The 21,890-nt window shown below is 39.1% G+C and overlaps 1 protein-coding gene and 1 long non-coding RNA gene across 2 annotated transcripts in view; one reads left to right on the top strand and one right to left on the bottom strand.

Moving 5' to 3' along the window:
- The window catches only part of POM121C (POM121 transmembrane nucleoporin C), a 31,657-nt gene extending 14,838 nt beyond the window's left edge, over positions 1-16,819 (bottom strand). The window contains exons 1-5 of the mRNA XM_037002591.2: positions 16,104-16,819; positions 14,981-15,196; positions 14,498-14,659; positions 12,809-12,889; positions 10,527-10,698 (exon numbers count right to left, since the gene is read on the bottom strand). Coding sequence (XP_036858486.2) covers positions 10,527-10,698; positions 12,809-12,889; positions 14,498-14,659; positions 14,981-15,196; positions 16,104-16,624 — 1,152 coding nt within the window. The 5' untranslated portion in view covers positions 16,625-16,819. The remainder of the gene's footprint in view (positions 1-10,526; positions 10,699-12,808; positions 12,890-14,497; positions 14,660-14,980; positions 15,197-16,103) is intronic.
- LOC118969146 (uncharacterized) lies at positions 16,736-20,147 on the top strand. Its single transcript, XR_005057051.2, has 3 exons — positions 16,736-16,829; positions 18,971-19,018; positions 19,550-20,147. It is a non-coding gene; the product is annotated as an uncharacterized lncRNA (long non-coding RNA).
- The last annotated feature ends 1,743 nt before the right edge of the window (positions 20,148-21,890 follow it).

Raw genomic sequence — 21,890 nt, 5'->3', positions numbered from 1 at the left:
GCACATACCCTAATTTTAAAAAGGCCATTAAAGAGAGATTATATGACACAGAATACATGCAATATATGTATATGAAAAAGGATGTAAAAAGCACATATGTGATGATCCCACTTGTGTAAAATAGGTTCAGAAGTCTATTATATGTGTTGGTACACACGATAGGAATATTAACAATAGGGACCTATGGGATTGAGACTGGAATACCCAGGATGGGGGAATTTTACTTTTTACTTAACAGTAATCCATATTTAAAATTTTTTTGAAACCAGGAAAGGTAATACTTGCAGCACGTTACAAATTCCAACAAATATATGGTCAAAAGTTAGTTTTCCTCCTATCTTGGTAAACACTAGTTTCTAATATACCCTGTCAGAACTATTCTACGCATATTAAAAGGTTAAAGAAACCAGCAGCATAAATAATAGAGGACACTATACATACAGTTCCTGTACCTTTATCTTTTTATGTATTTTTGAGATCATTCACATTAGTGCCTATTAAACTACCTTATTTTTTAAAATAGTTTCATAGTGTTTCCACTTATGGCAATACTGTTAGCTATTCAACCAGCCCCCTGAAAAGGTACAGTTACATAATTCCCAAGCTTCTGCTATTTAAATGCTATAATCAACATCCTTTTATATGGCTTTGATTATACGTGTAGCATTAAGTCCTAAAAGTAAGCCTGCTGGATCAAAGGGCAAGTGCATCTCTAATGTTGGTATTACTGTCACACTGCCCTCTAAAAAGCTATCCCAACTGACATGTTCATGGGCAATACATGAGAAACCTGTTTTTGCAAATACTTTTACAGTTTCTATTTTACATTTAAATCTTTAGTTCACTTGGAATTATATTTCTCGAGTATTTGAAAAGCTGCTCAAACTCATTCAGAAGACACTTAAATACTGTTCCTCACATGTCAAACTGGTAAAACCCAAAGCTATGACAACCTAATCCATTGGTGAGACCGTGGAGAAACAGGCCCTCCCATTCACTGCTGGTGAGAATGCTAAATGATCCATATGCTAAAGAGAGAAATCTAACAATATTTAGCAAAACTTCACGTGCACGTAACTTTTGACCTCGGACTCTTATCTTCTTCCCAGAAGTATAATGACCAAAAGTGTGAAGTGGCGTATGAAGTAAAGCATTATTTGTGGCAGCATGTGCAAGAGCAGAAACAACCCAATGTTTATCCATAGACAATTGGAGTAACTATGCAGCTGTAAAAAAAAAAATTAATTTCTATATACTGCTATTATCTCTAGTATATAGTAAGTGGAAAAAGGCTTAAATCTGTATATACTACCATCTGAAATGTTAGAAGGTGGCAGTTCACAGACACTAATTTGAAAAGTTTTGAAAAAAGGAAGCAATGGAAAGGATAATCGATGTCATAAAAATGGAGAGAAAGGGACTAACATGGAGGGGGGATGGAAAGTCAACTTGTCTGAGTGTATTCTGTTATACCGTATGGTCTTTGGAACACTTTAGGTATTTTATTTTACATAATTAAAAACAAACTCCATCAGAAGAAACATAAAAATCCCTAAAAGGTTAAAACTGAACAAATGAAACCAACTAAGCTTATCAAGTTGGAGATGTACCCAACTTAAAAAATTCATGTTACTTTAAAACACAATTTGTATTGTGTTTTGGTATCTCCAGTATCCATAGAAGGATGTATAGTAATAATAAATGAATCACAAGTAATTCTTATGCTGATTTCAAAACCTGTTAATAATGACATTGATATTGTTATTTTGAAATTGTGTGCACTAAGATCCATCAGATATTTATGAAGCAACATTTGTGTAAAAATAGATAATACATTATCAAATAAATTATGTAAAAACCTCCATAATCCTAAATCTTAATTTGAAGTATCATTATGAACTAGTGATTTAGAGTCTTCTTCCAAGAGGATACTTTAACTGTCCTATAATCGAAATTACAGTCTCTAAATAGCATTTCCAACTGAAAGAAACCAGGGCTACTTGAAGAAATAGCCAACTTCAGTCTGCAAATGTACAAGATGGATACTTTGCTTCTGGCAAAAAAGCAATGAAGCTATCAAAGATTACCATGGTCAAACAAAATACAGGAATCAGTTTGAAAGGGCTCTCATTGGCCGAAGTTGGAAAAGTTGCATCACAAAGAGTAGCTATAATGTATTGACAATTATGCAATGTTTATAAAATTTCATCAGTTCATAAAGATAACATGGCAAGAACCTCACTGGCCACCTTTGGAGTTAGCTACGGCATCAGTGCCTGCTTATTATCCTGCCATTCCTATAGGTAGGGCATGTTCTTCTATATAGAATTTCACAGACCTTCAGTTAACAAATGCAGAGGGAATAACAGAATTAGAACATCACCATGTTGCCACAGTGGACACAGACAAAGGTGATTAATGGCTGGTAAAATCAGTAGGTGAAAAGCTCATAGGAACAATAAATGGAAGGATCAGACTGACCCAAGCCCAGGGATCAACATTAACATCACAAAAGGGAGGCAACCACACAGCACATGCTCCCGATGTGGTGCCATTAGAAGGGCATAGCAGCACTTATGCAATACTCTGCACAAATCATGGAACTTGAAACTAATCAAGCCTCAGGGGCCAAGTGCATATTTACGGGGAAAATAGGGATAAAATACATGTTAAAATGATACTATGATGATGAAAACAAAATCCAGAAGATAGTAAATTCTGTAGAACAAAATGACTCAGTTTTTTCAAAAGCTTAAGAAAAAGCGAAGTAGTGGTAATATAAGAGACATGTGAACCAGATGCAATGAGTGGACTTTTGGTCCCTGATTCAAAGTAACTATAATAAGACAGGGTAACAAGGACAAACAGGAGTGATAATAACTAACATTAAGTCATTATTCTTCAGAGGAATAGAGGTATTGTGGTTATTAATGTTCAAAAAGTTTTAAAAATACACTGAAGTAAAGATGGCAGCCTGAGAGGAGAGACAGAGGCTTCCTCATAAAACTGGATACAATTAGAAAATTTAATTGTCACAACTAATACTGAGAGAGCAACAGGAAAGAAGACTGGTGTCAGACTGCATACACCTGGAGAAAAGAGCAGACCTCACGGAACGGGGTAACATACCAGAGCTGAGGCTCTGCAGGACCCAAGCCCCTCCCCCACCCCAGCTCACCCAACGGGAGGAAGACAAATGGAGCAGGGAGGGAGTGGAAGGCTTGGGACTGCTGAATACCTAGCTCTAGAAAGATCTGCTCTGGGAGCACAAACCTACATTTCATGGTGCTTTCAAGAAACAAGCATGACTACCGGGTTGGAAAGTCAATACAGGCAGAGTTCCTGGTGAGACTGGGATTCCAGCTGCTTGTGGTAAGTGGGGATCCATATCTGGCTGCTCTGGGACAAAAACATACCTGTGTGACCGGCCCACTGGCTCAGGCAGTGGAGATAGGCACAGCAGGAAGGAGGCAGGGAACAGCTCTTTCCTCCCCCCAGGTACCAGTACCACTCCCCTGCGACCCTGACATTGCTTCAGGGGAGGAGCAGCTCCAGAATAGAGCTTCTGGATACTAGAGGGCCCCATATACAAACATGAAACACCAAAGGAACCTTGTCCAGAGTAAAATTATTAATACAACTCCCAAGAAAGATTTAAATGATATGGACCTCATGACTCTTCCTCAAAGGGAGTTCAAAATAAAAATCATAAACATTCTAATGGAGGTACAGAAAGACATCCAAGAACTCAGGAATGAATTCAGGTCAGAGATCCAATCGTAAAAGAGCACGATGGAGGGTATTAAAAGCTGGTTGGATATGGTGGAGGAGACAATAAATGAAATAGAAACTAGAGAAGAGGAATACAAAGAAGCTGAGGCACAGAGAGAAAAAAGGATCTCTAAGAATGAAAGAATATTGAGAGAACTGTGTGACCAATCCAGGCAGAACAATATTTGCATTATAGGGTTACCAGAAGAGAGAGAAAGGGATAGAAAGTGTCTTTGAGGAGGTAGTTGCTGAAAACTTCCCCAATCTGGGGAAGGAGATAGTCACTCATGGAGGTCCACAGATCTCCCAACACAAGGGACCCAAGGAAGACAACACCAAGACACATAGTAATTAAAATGGGAAAGATGAAGGATAAGGACAGACTGTTAAAAGCAGCCAGAGACAGAAATAAGATCACATACAAAGGAAAGCCCATCAGACTAACATCAGACTTCACAGCAGAAACATTACAGGCCAGAAGGGAGTGGCATGATGTATTCAATGCCATGAAACAGGAGGGCCTGGAACCAAGATTACTTTATCCGGCAAGATTATCATTTAAATTTGAAGGTGGGATTAAACAATTTTCAGATAAGCAAAAGCTGAGAGAGTTTACCTCCCAAAAACCATCTCTGCAGTCTATTTTGGAGGGACTGCTATAGATGGAAGTGTTCCTAGGGTTGGATAGCTGTCACCAGAGGCAGTAAAACCATGGTAGGGAGAGTGGAGCAGCTGATTGTGAGGCAAATGCAAAATTAAATAGACTATCCCCAAAGTCAATCAAGGGATAGACAAAAAGTACAGAATTTCATACCTAATATATAAAGAATGAAGGAGGAAGAAAAAGGAGGAGAAATAGAAAAGAACCTTTAGATTGTGTTTGAAACAGCATACTAAGTGAGTTAAGTTAGACTCTTAGATAGTAAGGAAAGTAACCTGGAACCTTTGGTAACCACGAACCTAAAGCCTGAAATGGCAATAAGTACATACCTATCAGTAATCACCCTAAATGTAAATGGACTGAATGCACCAATCAAAAGACATTGAGTCACTGAATGGATAAAAAAACAAGACCCATGTCTATGCTGCTTACAAGAGACTCACCTCAAACCCAAAGACATGCACAAACTAAAAGTCAAGGGATGGAAAAAGATATTTCATGCAAACAATAGGGAGAAAAAAGCAGGTGTTGCAGTACTAGTATCAGATAAAATAGACCTCAAAACAAAGAAAGTAACAAGAGATAAAGAAGGTCATGACATAGTGAGAAAGGGCTCAGTCCAACAAGAGGATATAACCATTATAAATATATATGCACCCAACAAAGGAGCACCAGCATATGTGAAACAAATACTAATAGAACTAAAGAAGGAAATAGAATGCAATGCATTCATTTTAGGAGACTTCAACACACCATTCACTCCAAAGGAGAGATCCACCAGAAAGAAAATAAGTAAGGACACAGAGGCACTGAACAACACACTAGAACAGATGGACCTAATAGACATCTATAGAAGTCTACACCCAAAAGCAACAGGATACACATTCTTCTCACGTGTGCATGGAACATTCTCCAGAATAGACCACACACTACGCCACAAAAAGAGCCTCACTAAATTAAAAAAGATTGAAATCTACCAACTTTTCAGACCACAAAGGTATAAAACTAGAAATAAATTGTACAAAGAAAGCAAAAAGGCTCACAAACACATGGAGGCTTAACAACACACTTCTAAATAATCAATTGAACAAAGACCAAATTAAAATGGAGATCCAGCAATATATGGAAATCAATGACAACACAAAACCCCAACTTCTGTGGAAAGCAGCGAAACCAGAGGAAAGTATATAGCAATCCAGGCATATTTAAAGAAGGAAGAACAAACCCAAATGAATAGTCTAATGTCACAATAATCAAAATTGGAAAAAGAATAACAAATGCGACCTAAAGTCAGCAAAAGGAGGGACATAATAAAGATCAGAGAAGAAATAAACAAAATTGAGAGAAAAATAAAACAACAGAAAAAATTCTTTGAGAAAATAAACAAAATAGATAAGCCTCTAGCCAGACTTATTAAGAAAAAAAGAGAATCACCACACATCAACAGAATCAGAAATGAGAAAGGAAACATCACAACAGACCCAACAGAAATACAAAGAATTATTAGACACTACTATGAAAACCTATATGCTAACAAGCTGGAAAACATAGAAGTGGACAACTTCCTAGAAAAATACAACCTTCCAAGATTGACCAAGGAAGAAACACAAAATCTAAATAAACCTATTACCAGCAAAGAAATTGAAGCGGCAATCAAAAAACTTCCCAAGAAAAAAACCCTGGGCCAGATGGATTTACCTCAGAATTTTATCAGACATACAGAGAAGATATAATACCCATACTCCTTAAAGTTTTGCAAAAAATAGAAGAGGAGGGAATACTCCCAAACTCATTCTATTAAGCCAACATCACCCTAATACCAAAACCAGGCAAAGAACCCCACCAAAAAAGAAAATTACAGACCAATATCCCTGATGAACGTAGATGCAAAAATAATCAATAAAATATTAGCAAACCAAATTCAAAAATAAATCAAAAGGATCATACACCATGACCAAGTGGGATTCATCCCAGGGATGAAAGGATGGTAAAACATTCAAAAACCCATTAACATCATCTACCACATAAACAAAAAGAAAGACAAAAACCACATGATCATCTCCATAGATGCTGAAAAAGCATTCAACAAAATTCAACATCCATTCATGATAAAAACTCCCAGCAAAATGGGTATAGAGGGCAATATAATAAAGGCCATATATGATAAACCCACAGCCAACATCATACTGAACAGGGAGAAGCTGAAAGCTTTTCCTCTGAGATTGGGAACAAGACAGGGATGCCCACTCTCCCCACTGTTATTTAACATAGTACTGGAGGTCCTAGTCACAGCAATTAGACAAAACAAAGAAATACAAGGAATCCAGATTGGTAAAGAAGAAGTTAAACTGTCACTATTTGCAGATGACATGATATTGTACATTAAAAACTCTAAAGGCTCCACTCCAAAACTACTAGAGCTGATATCGGAATACAGCAAAGTTGCAGGATACAAAATTAACACACAGAAATCTGTGGCTTTCCTATACACTAACAATGAAGTAAAAGAAAGAGAAATCAGGAAAACAATTCCATTCACAACTGCTTCAAAAAGAATAAAATACCTAGGAATAAACCTAACCAAGGAAGTGAAAGACCTATACCCTGAAAACTATAAGACACTCTTAAGAGAAATTAAAGAGGACAGTAACAAATGGAACTCATCCGATATTCTTGGCTAGGAAGAACTAATATCATCAAAATGGCCATCCTGCCCAAAGCAATATACAGATTTGATGCAATCCCTATCAAATTACCAACAACATTCCTCAACGAACTGGAACAAATAGTTCAAAAATTCATACGGAAACACCAAAGACCCCGAATAGCCAAAGCAATCCTGAGAAAGAAGAATAAAGTGGGGGAGGGGGAATCTCACTCCCCAACTTCAAACTCTACTACAAAGCTATAGTAATTAAGACTATTTGGTACTGGTACAAGAACAGAGCCACAGACCAGTGGAACAGATTAGAGACTCCAGAAATTAACCCAAACATATATGGTCAATTAATATTCGATAAAGGAGGCATGGACATACAGTGGGAAATGACAGTCTCTTCAACAGCTGGTGTTGGAGAAACTGGACAGCTACATGCTACAGAATGAAACTGGATTATTGTCTAACCCCATACACAAAAGTAAACTCAAAATGGATCAAAGACCTGAATGTAAGTCATGAAACCATAAAACTCTTAGGAAAAAACATAGGCAAAAATCTCTTGGACATAAACATTAGCGACTTCTTCATGAACATATCTCCCTGGACAAGGAAAACAAAAGCAAAAATGAACAAGTGGGACTATATCAAGCTGAAAAGCTTCTGTACAGCAAAGGACACCATAAATAGAACAAAAAGTTACCCTACAGTATGGGAGAACATATTCATAAATGACAGATCTGATAAAGGCTTGACATCCAAAATATATAAAGAGCTCACGCACCTCAACAAACAAAAAGCAAATAATCCAATTAAAAAATGGGCAGAGGAGCTGAACAGACAGTTCTCCAAAGAAGAAATTCAGATGGCCAACAGACACATGAAAAGATGCTCCACATCACTAGTTATTAGAGAAATGCAAATTAACACCACAATGAGATATCACCTCACACCAGTACGGAAGGCTACCATCCAAAAGACAAACAACAACAAATTGTTGGCGAGGTTGTGGAGAAAGGGTAACCCTCCTACACTGCTGGTGGGAATGTAAATTAGTTCAACCATTGTGGAAAGCAGTATGGAGGTTCCTCAAAATGCTCAAAATAGACTTACCATTTGACCCAGGAATTCTACTTCTAGGAATTTACCCTAAGGATGCAGCACTCCAGTTTGAAAAAGACAGATGCACCCCTATGTTTATCGCAGCACTATTTACAATAGCCAAGAAATGGAAGCAACCTAAGTGTCCATCAGTAGATGAGTGGATAAAGAAGATGTGGTACATATACACAATGGAATATTATTCAGCCATAAAAAGAAAACAAATCTTACAATTTGTAACAACATGGATGGAGTTAGAGGGTATTATGCTCAGTGAAATAAGCCAAGTGGAGAAAGAGAAATACCAAATGATTTCACTCATTTGTGGAGTATAAGAACAAAAGAAAAACTGAAGGAACAAAACAGCAGCAGAATCACGGAACCCAAGAATGGACTAACAGTTACCTAAGGGAAAGAGACTGGGGAGAATGGGAGGGTAGGGAGGGATAATGGCGGGGAAGAAGAAAAGGGGTATTATGATTAGCATGTATAATGTGGGGGTGGGGGAAAGGGGAGGGCTTTGCAACAGAGAAGACAAGTAGTGATTCTACAACATCTTACTATGCTGATGGACAGTGACTGTAATGGGGTTTGTGGGGGGCACTTGGGGTAGGGGAGAGCCTCATAAACAAACAAACAAACAAATAAATAAATAAAAAAGATGTGGTACATATGCACAATGGAATATTATTCAACCATAAGAAGAAAACAAATCCTACCATTTGCAACAACATGGATGGAGCTAGAGGGTATTATGCTCAGTGAAATAAGCCAAGTGGAGAAAGACAAATACCAAATGATTTCACTCATCTGTGGAGTATAAGAACAAAGCAAAAGCTGAAGGAACAAAACAGCAGCAGAAACACAGAACCCAAGAATGGACTAACAATTACCAAAGGGAAAGAGACTGGGGAGAATGGGAGGGCAGGGAGGGATAAGGGCAGGGAAGAAGAAAGGGGGTATTATGATTAGCATGTATAATGTGGGGGGTGGGGGAAAGGGGAGGGCTGTGCAACACAGAAGACAAGTAGTGATTCTACAACGTCTTACTATGCTGATGGACAGCGACTGTAATGGGGTTTGTGGGGGTCCTTGGGGTAGGGGATAGCCTAATAAACATAATGTTCTTCAAAAAAACCTTTTTTTAAAAAAGGGAAAAAAAATATATATATATATAAATCGGGGAGATCAGGATTAAATGTATGATATGTTGTGTTTCCTTCATGACCCATTAGCTTATGGGAAAATACATAAAGATTTTATCTTTAAAAAAACAAAAAAATACACTGAAGTACCTACAGGTGAAACATGTTTGTACTTTGAAACACAAGACCAAAACCAATTTGGGGTACAGGTGTTGATTGAACAGGACTGACAAAACACTATTAACTGCTGGAGCTACATGGAGGTTCATTATGATATTTTTCCTTCCTTTTGTGTATATATGACATTTGATGTAAAATTGTAAGAAGGGCAATGATTACGTATCTCATAGGCCTGTTGTGATCACTGCTTGAGGAACTGTATTTAAAGTGCTTAGCAGAGGGCCTAGTGCAGAATAAAGACTTCATACTATTATCCTCTGCATTGCCCTAACTGCCTGGCTAGGGCCTTCATCTCCTATATTTGGCATTTATCATTAAGATGTCATTTTATATTACTCTAACAGCCTTCTGTATGGATGAAAACTTATGTCAAATTCTTTCTCCTCTCAAAAGCTCCTTCACACATGTGTTACTTTTTTTCAAGCTCCTATATATTGGGTGCCCACTTACTGACAAGCACTGTAAGGGGTACTTTCCAAACATTACCTTCAATCTTTACAACAGTGCTTTAGAGATGAGGAAAAGAGAGTTTAAGTCATTTGCCTGCCCAAGTGTCTATAGCTACTAAGTGTCAAAGCCAAGATTTGAACCCAAGTCATTCTGGTAGCAAAACTTGATCTGTTCTCCAGTCTACACTACATCCCTTCTAAAAAGAATTATAACCAGTTATTTTAAAAACTTTCATTAAATTCCCAGTGCCTACAGGACGAATTTATGACCCAATGCAATCCAGACTCAATCTACCTTTTTAATCAAATTAATAGCATTTTTTGAATTATTCATCCTTTGTCCATTTATCCATAATAATGGCTCTGTCTTGTATCAGGTTTCCACATAGGCATTCTAAGCTTTCTAGTTTGTTCCCCTGGTCTATAGTGATGATTCAAGGGGTGGTAACTGCTGTTAGCTTAGAGGTGATCTCAGCATCTGACAGAAGGGGGCTAGCAAACACTGGATAATCAAGTAATAAATGCAAAGAACCCACTTCTTCCACACCACCAGGAACATGTACCTGAGCGATCCCTCCAGTGGAACTGTAGGAACTGGTAATGGCATTGCGGCTGGACATAGGGATGCCACATGTGTATGTGCTTGTCGAGGAGCTCACAGAAGAGGTGCGGGATCTCTTATTCAAGTGGCTGTCTGAGCTCTGGGAATTGAGGCCTCTCTTCAGAGACCCAGGCCTAAAAGGGAAATAAAAGAGAAAAACACAAATGTGCTATTGAAAGACAACAACATTGTTTTAAGGTTTCATCAATGGTCACAAAATCATTCTAACATAACGAAAAAGGATAACATTCTTAACTTTACTGTTAATTCAGCTAAATATATCTCACAAAGTCAGAAAGGGAAAGCTAAGTATTTTAAAAATTAAACCTATGATTCTACTCATATATACTGTAGGAAACGCACACAAATCTATAGTGACAGAACGGGGATCAATGGATGCCAGGTAACAGGTGCAGTGTGAGAGGGAGGTTTGAAGGCTTCACCAAGGGGCACGGGGAAACTTCTGGCAGTGAGAAGGTTTCATGGGTGTGAAATTGAGACAAAATAGTTATTGTGGAAAGTTACTTAAAATGTTCCTCTCTGAATTTGGGGATCAACAGAGGTGAGGCTCAGAACCTCACCCCCCGTTTTGAGAGAAATCTTCTGCATCCGTGGATGTCTTGCTGCCCTTGTCTAGCCTGGATTAATACTTAGTCCATAGGCACACACCTGATCATCTGATCATCTACATTTGCCCTCTTACAGCACTAAACTATGTTTTCTACCTTTATCTTGCATCTACCTACCACTTCAGCATTTTATTAAAAATAAAAATAATAATAATAATAGGAGAAATGTGGGATCAACATATAAATCAAGTACAAAAATCAAACGAATATTCATATTTGACCTGATTGTTTATAGGTCATAATGCATGATCAAAACCGAAAGTTTCTGTGATGAATGCCCTTGTACTGTTCACCATGTAAGAATTTATTCACTCTGTAAGAATTCGTTCACCATGTAAGAACTTGTTCGTTATGCTTCAGAAGATTGGAGACTGACGAGAATTAGGCTTGAGATGGATTAATGATTGTACATTGAGCGTTGACCCCCCTATACTGAATTTTATTGTTGTTAACAACCATTTGATCAATAAATATGAGAGATGCCCTCTCAAAAAAAAAAAAAAAAAATGTTCCTCTCTGATTTCAAAGAGGAAAATTTGTAGGACAATAATTCTCATAAGGATACATGTCAAAATTTATCTAATTGTACACCTTAGAGAGGCACAGTTTATGTCAATTATACCCAATAAAGCTGTTAAAAAAAATTTAGGAGGAACCAACCACTTTTTCTAAGATTCAAACTGAAACAGAAATTCCCTCAACATCTTTTCTATGAGATAGTCATCCAAACTTTGTGACAGCACAGACAGCTCACTATCTCCTGGCTGGTGAATGTCAACCACAGACCAGTTTCTTCCTACACTGGGTGAAAACGTACTTACTCTTTCTCCTACTTCACCTATGGGTCCCATCTGGAGCCAAACCAAGCCAACTGTTCTCCTTTCATGTGATAGTCCTTCAGTTTTTTGCAGACCACTCTCCTTCCCTCCCTCATTTCCTTAGGCCCCTGGGGTTTTTCTCCTCTGGGCTAGTACTTCTGTACCTCCAGAACCCCCTCACCCACCACCACCACCCCGTGACATCTTGAGCTGCTTCACTCGCAGTGAATTTCGGTCTGTGTCTGCCTCCTCTTGCAGGGCAGCACAGCCCACCCACAGCCCTCCGTGGACAACAGGACCAGGGCATTCAGGACCACCACTGACCTGCCTCCTCCTAGTCCTTCTTCTATCAGCACAGAGTAGGAGCATGTTAAGCTTTTTGGCAGCCATATCACAGTGCTGACTCAAATTAAAAATTAAGTTACCCCAAGTCTTTTCACACACATTTCCAGCCTCTTTCCCTCATAGCCAATGCTTCCTCAAATATAATTAAGCTCAAATGCAGAAATCTAACATTTTTATTAAATTTTGTACTGTTGCATTTTATTCATTGCACAAACCTTGTTATCTGTTTGTTACATACTTGGTTATTCAATGTATCTACAAACCCTCTTAGCCTTAGCATATTTTATGCATATTAATGAAAAACAGTAAAAAGAATTAGGCAAAATAGCTATTGTGGCAAGTTACTCAAAATGTTCCTCTCTGATCTCAAAGAGGAAAATTTATAGGACAATAACTCCGATAATGACCTTTTTTTCAAATAGGAAATCTCTCCCAGATGGATTCTTACTTACTTAGGCACAAAAGCAGTAGGGACTCCATTGGCCACCACAGGCTCAAATGCTGAATGTCCACTCCCACTGCTGTCATGACGCCTGTGACAAATCACAAACCCTCAATTAGATGATATGACTTTTTCTTTAAAGCATACTCTCATGTTCCTGGGATGCTATACTCTTTCTATGGAACACAGGCTCATGCTAGACAAGAAAAGGTTGCCTCAAATCTCAAATATTCAGGAAGGTAAATTTATTCTACGACTGTCCTAATCTAATAAGAAAAGTATAAAAATGCTTTAAGACCTTTTGAACTATTCCGGTGTACCGATTATTTGCTAACTTCTCACCAAAGCACTTGAATCACACATTTAATATCCTACCATCCATAAATTTTAAACAAAAAAAAAAACCATTTCAGCAACCCACCTACACACATCCCCCAGTGCTCTCAATTTAGTTCAGTCTGTAAGAGAAGAACTTCACATATCACACACATAAGGGCCTGTGCATGGTGCACATAATCACTGCTTATTCCAACTATAGGCTCACTGCAGTCTAGAAAAATTACCAACCTGGAGAATATGACAAAGCTGCTTTGACCATAATAATAGTTATTTTCTCTCTGACCTCCACACACCATATCCTCCTGTCACTCCTGCTTAGTTGGCTGACATGAGCTCAGACTGCTCACTTGTAAATCATATCCCTAGTATTCATTACCTGATTTTCCAATGTTACTTCCAATTAATCTTCCAATGAACACAATTGCATTTATTAGTATTTCCTTACCTAATGTTGCCATCTACAGTATCAAAGATGGCCAGCTGTGAACCTGGTATATGACCGACCTGGTCTAATTGATGAGGATAATGGTTCTATTTCTCAAATGTAGGGTCCATTGTCTCCTCAGAGCATGTTTCCTTGACCACCTTATATACAGAACTGCCCCTTTCTCATTACCCTTTTATATCACTTTTTAAAAATATTTATATACTTACAATCTATAATTACCTTGTTTGATTTCTTACCCAAGTCCCATGAGACCCTTGTTTTGCTCACTGCTCTATCCACAGTGCCTGGAGTAGGCTCTGCCACATGGTGGGTCTTGTAGTTTGTTGAATTACAAGAAAATGAGTGGAATCCTTAACTGACTCCTTGGAAAGCCACAAGCAGTTCTATAGCTTACTCAGAGCCTTCAACTTCCTCTCTTTCCATTGAGGAAACAGAGTGCTTACTCTATTTTCATTACATTTTCAAAAGCCAAATGAAACTGCTTTTACTCTCATTACTCATAGATCTATCATACTCCAGTCTTCGCTATTCTTTTCCAAGTATTTCTTTCTGCACAAATGACACCTAAGCTGATGGTCACCCAAATAAGTGAACACCACAAGGGGAAGACTTTCAGCATTCTGTCAAAATTTAACACATTTATATCAAAAGTATGAAGCTAATGTAGCCAATACTGTTGGCTTTTCTCTAGTACTTATGGAAAAGGTATATTACAAAATATATGTAGCCTGTGCCTAATGAAAGGCGTAGCAGTAAAGCTCTTGTTACCAAGCTCTTCCATGAAAGCCAAAGAAGGGGACCTGCTGCTCACACACAGGAGGCGGCCTCTGATTCTTTTTGGGAGTGATCTCTGTTTCAACAAATCCCAGGAGCCTGTGGGAGGCACGTTTAGGACTCTGCAGGGCATGTTACCTTCTTTTATTTTCCTGACCATCAGCTGATATTTGGTCTTCCTCCTCCTGCACTGTCCTTTTCTTCTTCTGTTTGAGCGCATTCAAAACAGTCTCCTTTGCACATGGGTCTGGGACATTACTTGAGGGTGAGGACAGTGTTGAGCTGGTGGTCTGTGCTGCTCTGTAACAGAAAAAAGGATGTTAGCATTAAGATACTCTGATTATCATGGTATATAGTATGAACTTTATTCACTGGAAATCCAAAGCTAACCAACAAGCAAAAGGGTAATTTATACACTCACACAAGTTACCCTTAGCTGTTAAAGCTACAGTCTAAGGCAAAACCCCCAAAACAAAAAAACTCTTCAATAACTAGAACTTGACATTTCTCCTTCATGTAAGCAGCTTCTTACTTTCCTTTGAGTTACAGTTATTGTCTGATGAACAAGTGCAGAAGAATAAAGTGGACACCCTGGGAGACTTTTCCTCCAGCAATACTCACATTGGAGAATAAGTCAGTTTGCTATCTGGAGGAGCAATCCTCACTGTCAAAGGCCTGCACATCATTCTGGAATTACGAGGAGATGGCACAGGCTTCTTGTGACCCCCATTCCAGCACACCGTGGGCAGCACCCCCACACGGGAATACTGGGCCTGCTGGATTGGGTATCGTCTTCGAGGTGTTATGACAAACTGGTGTGGTGAAGTCCCACAGTCCCTGTGGAGAATGGGAGACACATTATGGAACCAAAGCAGCTTATAAGAATGACAGAAAATTTAACTTACTAAAGAAGCATGTGGATTCACTTATTTTCCAGAGAGCTTAAGCCTCTCTAAGCAACACAAAACACAGCATTTTTATGGCAACTTTCCCCCATTCCATCTAAGGGCAGAAAGTGGCAGCTGCTTAACAGCTGTGCCTACAATGGATTCAACAACTTTGAGAGGGAAATTGAAAACCTGCCCACACAAGTAAAACTACAGAGGAAGAAAAGTGTGCGTAAGGACGTGCAGGGGCAAATTTTACAAGAATCCTTCGATCTTTTATGATAAGTCATCAGATATATACCCCCAAAGTCAGACGTTTTAAAAATCTGAATGTTCACCTTTTCAAATAAATGTACTTATGAAGGATCTAGTGTTGTCACTGAAGTTTTGAATTTTTTTGTATCACTCAGCTACTGGGATTAAACGAAAAAACGAGTCTTTTTAATCTAATTATCTTTATCAGCCAAGTTATATCCATCAAGGAGATTTCCTCGGTACACCTCTTTGAGCTCAGCTGATACAATGTATTAGTGCAAAGAAAAAAAGTAACAAAACCTATTACAGTACTATGCTTTAAAGACAGAAGATATTTTCACCTTAAGTAGGGATATTTTAAGTGATTTACCAAGTATTCTGCTAAACCCATACTGTATTAGAGTTCAGAGCTTTCAGAACTGAAAGAAGGGAACAGTTCTGGCAGCACATCTCAGAGCAAAGGCTAAAGGGCGGCAGGACACGGTTGACGCGCACCAAGGTATTTAAAGAGGTGAAAACGACACAGAACCCACTTAGGACCTAGAAAATAAAAAGGATTTCAAAGTCAAGTCCTCGGTCTGGGGAAGGTCAGCGTATCTTACCAGCGGGAAGGCCTCCTAGAGGTTCGGATAAAAGGTGTGTGGACTGAGGGGTGAATGGGATCGCGATGGGCCGAGTGAGCCGGCGGTGGGGGTCGTGTGTGGCTTGAGGGTGGCCGTTGGACAGGCTTGCCCAGATAACTGCCCACGAGAAGCAGTTCGGCGGGGTCGGGTCCTTGGAGCAGTGTCCGCGGCTCTACAACGCTGCCGTTTACCACCGCCTTGGCCGGAGGCGAGGCAAGCAGTGTTCGCTGGCGGCGCGCGTTCCGAACGAGCGAGGAGAAGGCGCGCGAATCTCGGGGCTCGCGGCTCAATCCCCACCAGGCCGCGGTAGCCCCCACAGCCAGCCAGGCCAGCGCCGCCGCAGCGGGCACCAGATACAGCACGAGGCCCAGCACCGACAGGCCGAGGAGGGCCGCCCCTACCGGCGCGCCCCAGCCCCTGCCCTGGCCCTGGCCTTTCCTGACACTAGCTGCCGGGCGCCGCCGGTCCCCTCCGCCAGCCGCCGCAGCCGCCGGAGACATCGCGGCTCCGCGCCGCGGAGAGGAGTTAAATATCCCAGGGTGCACCTCGCCGCGCTCGCGTCACCGTGCGCCGGCTGCGTCACTGTGCGCGCGACTCAGACGCGTGTCCAGCTGCGCAGCACCCTTCCAGAAGTGAACCTGTGGAAGAATCGCGGTAAAAATAAAACTCCAGAAAGCGACTACTCACATATCGCCTTAGGCCAAGGTATTTTCTAGGGGACTAAGCTCCCGAGAAGAGATTATAAGTCACTTTTCGTAATTGCTACCAATAGTTGTGAGTTTTTTGAGTTACTCTGTTTATTGCCGAAGTATAAACTGTAAAGGGGTTTACTCAGCATCAGTGAAAGCAAGACCAACCCAAATTAACCACTCTTGTTAATGTCGATCCAGTTCTAATAAACTCCCGATTAAAAAGTCTAAGTGTCCAGTAAATTGCGGATCAAACCTGAGGCTGCACTATGTTTGAGTCTCTGCAGTTTTAGTAAAGTGGGACAACTACCTACCACCATTTCACATTATGGTTCAGATATGAGGATTTTTAAAATCAATTTACCTATGCTAAATTTGGTGGTGCCAGAAAGTACATTAGTGGCTATCTAGGGCTGGGGAGTGTGCTGAAGGTGGGGGAAAGGAGAGTGGCTGATAAAAAGAACAAAAATGTTTTAAAATTAGATTATGGTGATGCAGCATCCTGTGAATTGCATAGTATGTGAATTATATGTCAATAAAACTTTAAAAAACAAACTTGGTGATCTGCCAGTTCAGGCTTTGGCCTAGTTTAGGGCATTCATTCATTGATTTATTCACTCCATCTGATATACTTTAAAGAGATTAAAGGGGGAAAGATAGGGTCTGGTCTCCAGAAGTTTTCAGTTTAGTAGGGAAGAAAGATGTGTAAACAGAAAGTTACAATTCAGGGTGGTAAGTGTGCTAATAGAGGCACAAAATGAGAAGAAATGATAAAGGTAAAGACAGACTGGGAGGTTGTACTTGAGCTCAGAGAACTGCTAAGTAAATCAGATTCAAGGCAGATGAAGGGCACTATGCAGAAGCACAGAGCTGGAAAGGAGTATGTTACAGGAATCTTCAAATAACTCAGTGTTTTGGAGAGTAGTAATAGTAAAGGTGAGTCTACATGTAGAGATGACAAAAGCAAGCTGCTCTTCTCTCCAACCTGTTGCCAGGGCAAGTCTTCTTCAGTCTGTTTGATAAAAAGAAAAGGGCGTAGGCTGTGTTGCTTAAGAAAAAATCTCAACAGTATCAGTGGAATAATGGGAAAAAAGCCAAGCCACAGTGAGTTAAATGGTAAATGGAGGCAGTGACTGCAGATTTCCGATTCAAGAAACTTGGATAATAAGGGAATAAAAGATAGTATCATGCTCAGCAACGTTCTTTTAAATTGTCACACATTACTGGAGTACAGAGAAGGAGCTAGAAGTAAAAGCCATCAGTGTACTGATGCCACGAGACTAAGTAATATTATATGGGAATTAATGTAGATAGGTCCAAGGCCTGAGCCCTGGGGTACCCTAGTGTTTAGAGGGGACATTAAAAAACCACAGATCATTTAGTAAAATACACCTAAATATGACGACATTGAAATTTAACACCTCCTATGGGAAAAGGCAATGTAGGTAGCTGAAAGATAAGCCAAGACTGGGGGTCTCATATAACCAAAAAAGAATTTGTAACTAGAGTTTATAAGGAACTCCTAAGAATCAATAACAAAAAGACTACCCAATTGTAAAAAGGGATGAGTGATAATAACAATGTAATCTATTGAATAGGAAACCCAAATAGTCAATAATAAATATACACATATGTACATGTATATATGTGTATGTATGTATATATGTACATATGTATGTTTAACCTCACCTGTAATCTAGGAAAGGTTTACTGAGGTGACAAGATTAACATTTTGCATTCATTTGTACAATAAGAAATATTTAATAGTTCAACAAGATCAAATTTTGGCAAGCATGTAGAACAAATGTAATTTATATACTGTTTATAGATACATAAAACCGTATAATTTGGAGAGCAGTTTGGCAATATCTAGTAAGGTTGAAGATGTATGTATGCATTTTATAACCTTGCAATTCCATTTCTAAGTATAAAGATATAGTCACTGTAGTATCATTTGTATTGCTGACAGTTTGAACACACCTGAGTGTCTAATATTAGTCTGCCAACCCAAGAATGGATAAGTAGGGTATAATTCATATAATATAATACTACATATAAAAGCAGTGAAAATTAACCTTTCCAGTCATGATGAAGTGATACCAGACTCAGTGTAAACAACTATAAAAAGGATGAAATTTATGAGGCAACTATCTGCAGGTAAAGGACAAGAAGTTTAAGACTGATCCCTGAGAGGAAACTCATGAGGTAAGCCCTCCAAATTACCTGGCACCTCTATCTGGGGATAGTTTCCCACTGTAGTGCAGAGTTAGTCAGAAAAAGAGTAGGGAGATCTTTCTAGGTTGAGGAAGCAGAGATCAGAATTTAAGACAGCTGAAATGGCTGGAAACCACTGGGCAGAGCCAGGGAAAGGAGGGCACCATGCAGATAGGGAGCTACAGAAGTCTGTGTGTGAGTCCCCTAAAAATCTGGCTGAAGGCTGGTGTGATGGTTAATTTTATGTCTCAAAAGTTGACTGGGCCATGGGGAACTCAGATATTTGATTAAACATAATTTTGAGATGTGTCTATGAGTGTCTCTGGATGAGATTAACATTTAAATTGGTAGACTAGGTAAAAGACTGCCCTTTCCACACTTCAATCCATTGAAGGCCTGAATAGAACAAGAAAGTTGAGCAAGAATTCCCTCTCTCTGCCTAACTATTGTTGAGTTCGCACATCCATCTTCTGCTTTCAGAGTTGGACTGGAACTCACACTATTGGCTCTTCTTATTCTTAGGGCTTTGGCCTAGGACTGGAACCATACCATCTGCTCTCCTGGGTCTCCAGCTTGCTGACTACAGATCTTGGAACTTTTCATCCTCTATAGTTACATGAGGCAATTCCTAAATAAATATGTAGATTTGTGTGTGCATATATCTCCATCTTGTTGGCCCTATTTCTCTGGAGAACCCTGAATAATACAGCTGGACTGTATATGTACAGTGTGAGAGCATCTGAAGCTCACCAGAAAGAGGTACTATATAGGGTTAAGACTTAGAAAATACTAGAGTTAGAGCAGTTATGGGATACTAGCATTGCCAGGGGAGTTCTGGCCCTGCCAAAGTGGAGAGATCTTGTATATGGATCTTTAATATCCTTGGCATCCAGCTAAAACAGCAGAAGGGTTACAACATGGGGTAAGGACCATCGTCAAGAGTAAGACCTGTTGTTCTGCCCTAATTAAATCTAAAATCAAACCATGACAAGATTCACAGAGTTTGGAGTTTGAGTATCACCAAGATAGTAGGACTTGGGAAACACTTTAAGATCTCCACTGATTTGTAAAAATGAAACCAAGCCTAAATAAGTATAAGGTCATTAACCAATAATTACACTGCCTACTAAAACAAGGATCCATGTATTTCAGAAAGAGGTAACACCCTCCAGGGTATTGCTCATAGTACAAAATATTCAATAAAAAGTCATTTAGACATACAAAGAAACAAGAAAGTGTGATCCATTGTTAAGAAAAAAGATGGTCCAAATGTTAGACTAAGCCAGCCAAGAATTTAAAGAGCTACTATAAATATGTCTGAAGAAGTAAAGGAAAACATGGTCTTAACAAGTGAATAGATAAAGAATCTTTGCAGAGAAATGGAAATTATAAGGAAGAAACAAACAAATGATAACTAAACTAGAAAACTAAAAATAATTGAAAATATTCACTGGCTAGGCTTAAACAGCAGATTGGAGACAGCAAAATAAAGTCAGAGAACTTAAAGACAAATCAGTAGAAATAATCTCATAGTAAACAGACCCTCTGGGACACATGAAGCAATATCAAATAGTTTATACCATATGTGTAACTGGACTCTCACAAGGACAAGTGAGATTGGAGCAGAAAGAAATATTTTAAAAATAATATCTCAATTTCCCAAATGTGAAAAGTTATGACTTAAAGATCCATGAAGCTAAATAAACTACCAAGTGAATAAAAGAGTAACTGCAGTTTCTCATCAGAAAGGAGGAAGTCTACAAGAGAGTTTCTTTCACATGCTGGGGAGGAAAAAGACCCTGTCACCCCAGAATTCTAAGTCAGCAAAAAATTCTTCAAAATTTAGGGTAAAATAAAGACACTTCCTGATGAATGAAATCCTGGAGAATTCAACACTGGCAGAACTGCACTATAAGAAATGTAAAAGATTTTTCTTTAAGCCAAAGGGAGCTAAGACCAGATGGAAATCTGGCGCTACAGAAAGAAATGAAGACCATCATGGTAAATATGTTAAGTAAATATAAAAGACTATGTTCTCTCATGATTTAAGAGCTGTTTCAAAGAAAAACAATAGAGGTATTGTGAGGTGGGTATAATAAATATGAAAGGAAAAAATGTAATAACCACCACCAAAACCTGGGTTGTTGGGGGATAAGTGGAATTACACTATTATGAGATCACTGCATGTGTTACCCAGGAGACATGAGTGGAAAGCAGGAAGTGGGACTTTTGAGGTGATGTGAAAAGGGGTATGGTAAGTGAAAGGAATAGGAAAGTGAAGTGTGAAGTGTTCAATAGTGACTATATCTTGGGTCATACAAGAAGATTTAATAAATGTAAAAGGATCGATATAAAGCAAAGTATTCTCTGAACATAAGAGAATTAAACTAGAAATCAGTAACAGAAATGTAAAAGAATCTTCAAACACTTGATAATTAAATAACACAATTCTAAATAATCCATGCATCAAAGAGCAAGTCTCAAGGGACATTTTTTGAACTAAAAAAAATAATAAAACAGCTAAGTAAAATCTGTGGAATAGTACTTCTGCTTCTGACCATGATGGAATAAGAGGGACCCCAGATTTACCCTCTGACCTAAAACAACAACAAAAGCCAGACAAAATACATGAAACAGTTTTCAAGATACTACATATTAGACTAAAAGGCAGTGATCACTTAGTCAGGAAACAAATAAGGTGAGCCCAACAGTAATCACAGCTTACTATCTTGATTTTCCAGGTAGTAGCACAGTAAGGCCAGGAACAGAGGAAGAGGCCAATGGACTCCTTGAATTAAGGAGATGGAGCTAAGAGTCTGGGGACGCCAAAGAAGCTAAAATTTAAAAGATGGAATGCCAGAGA

Source organism: Manis javanica, chromosome 10 (assembly GCF_040802235.1).
Source record: "Manis javanica isolate MJ-LG chromosome 10, MJ_LKY, whole genome shotgun sequence".
Classification (NCBI taxonomy): Eukaryota; Metazoa; Chordata; class Mammalia; order Pholidota; family Manidae; genus Manis; species Manis javanica.
This window is presented reverse-complemented; position numbering and strand designations above follow the sequence as displayed.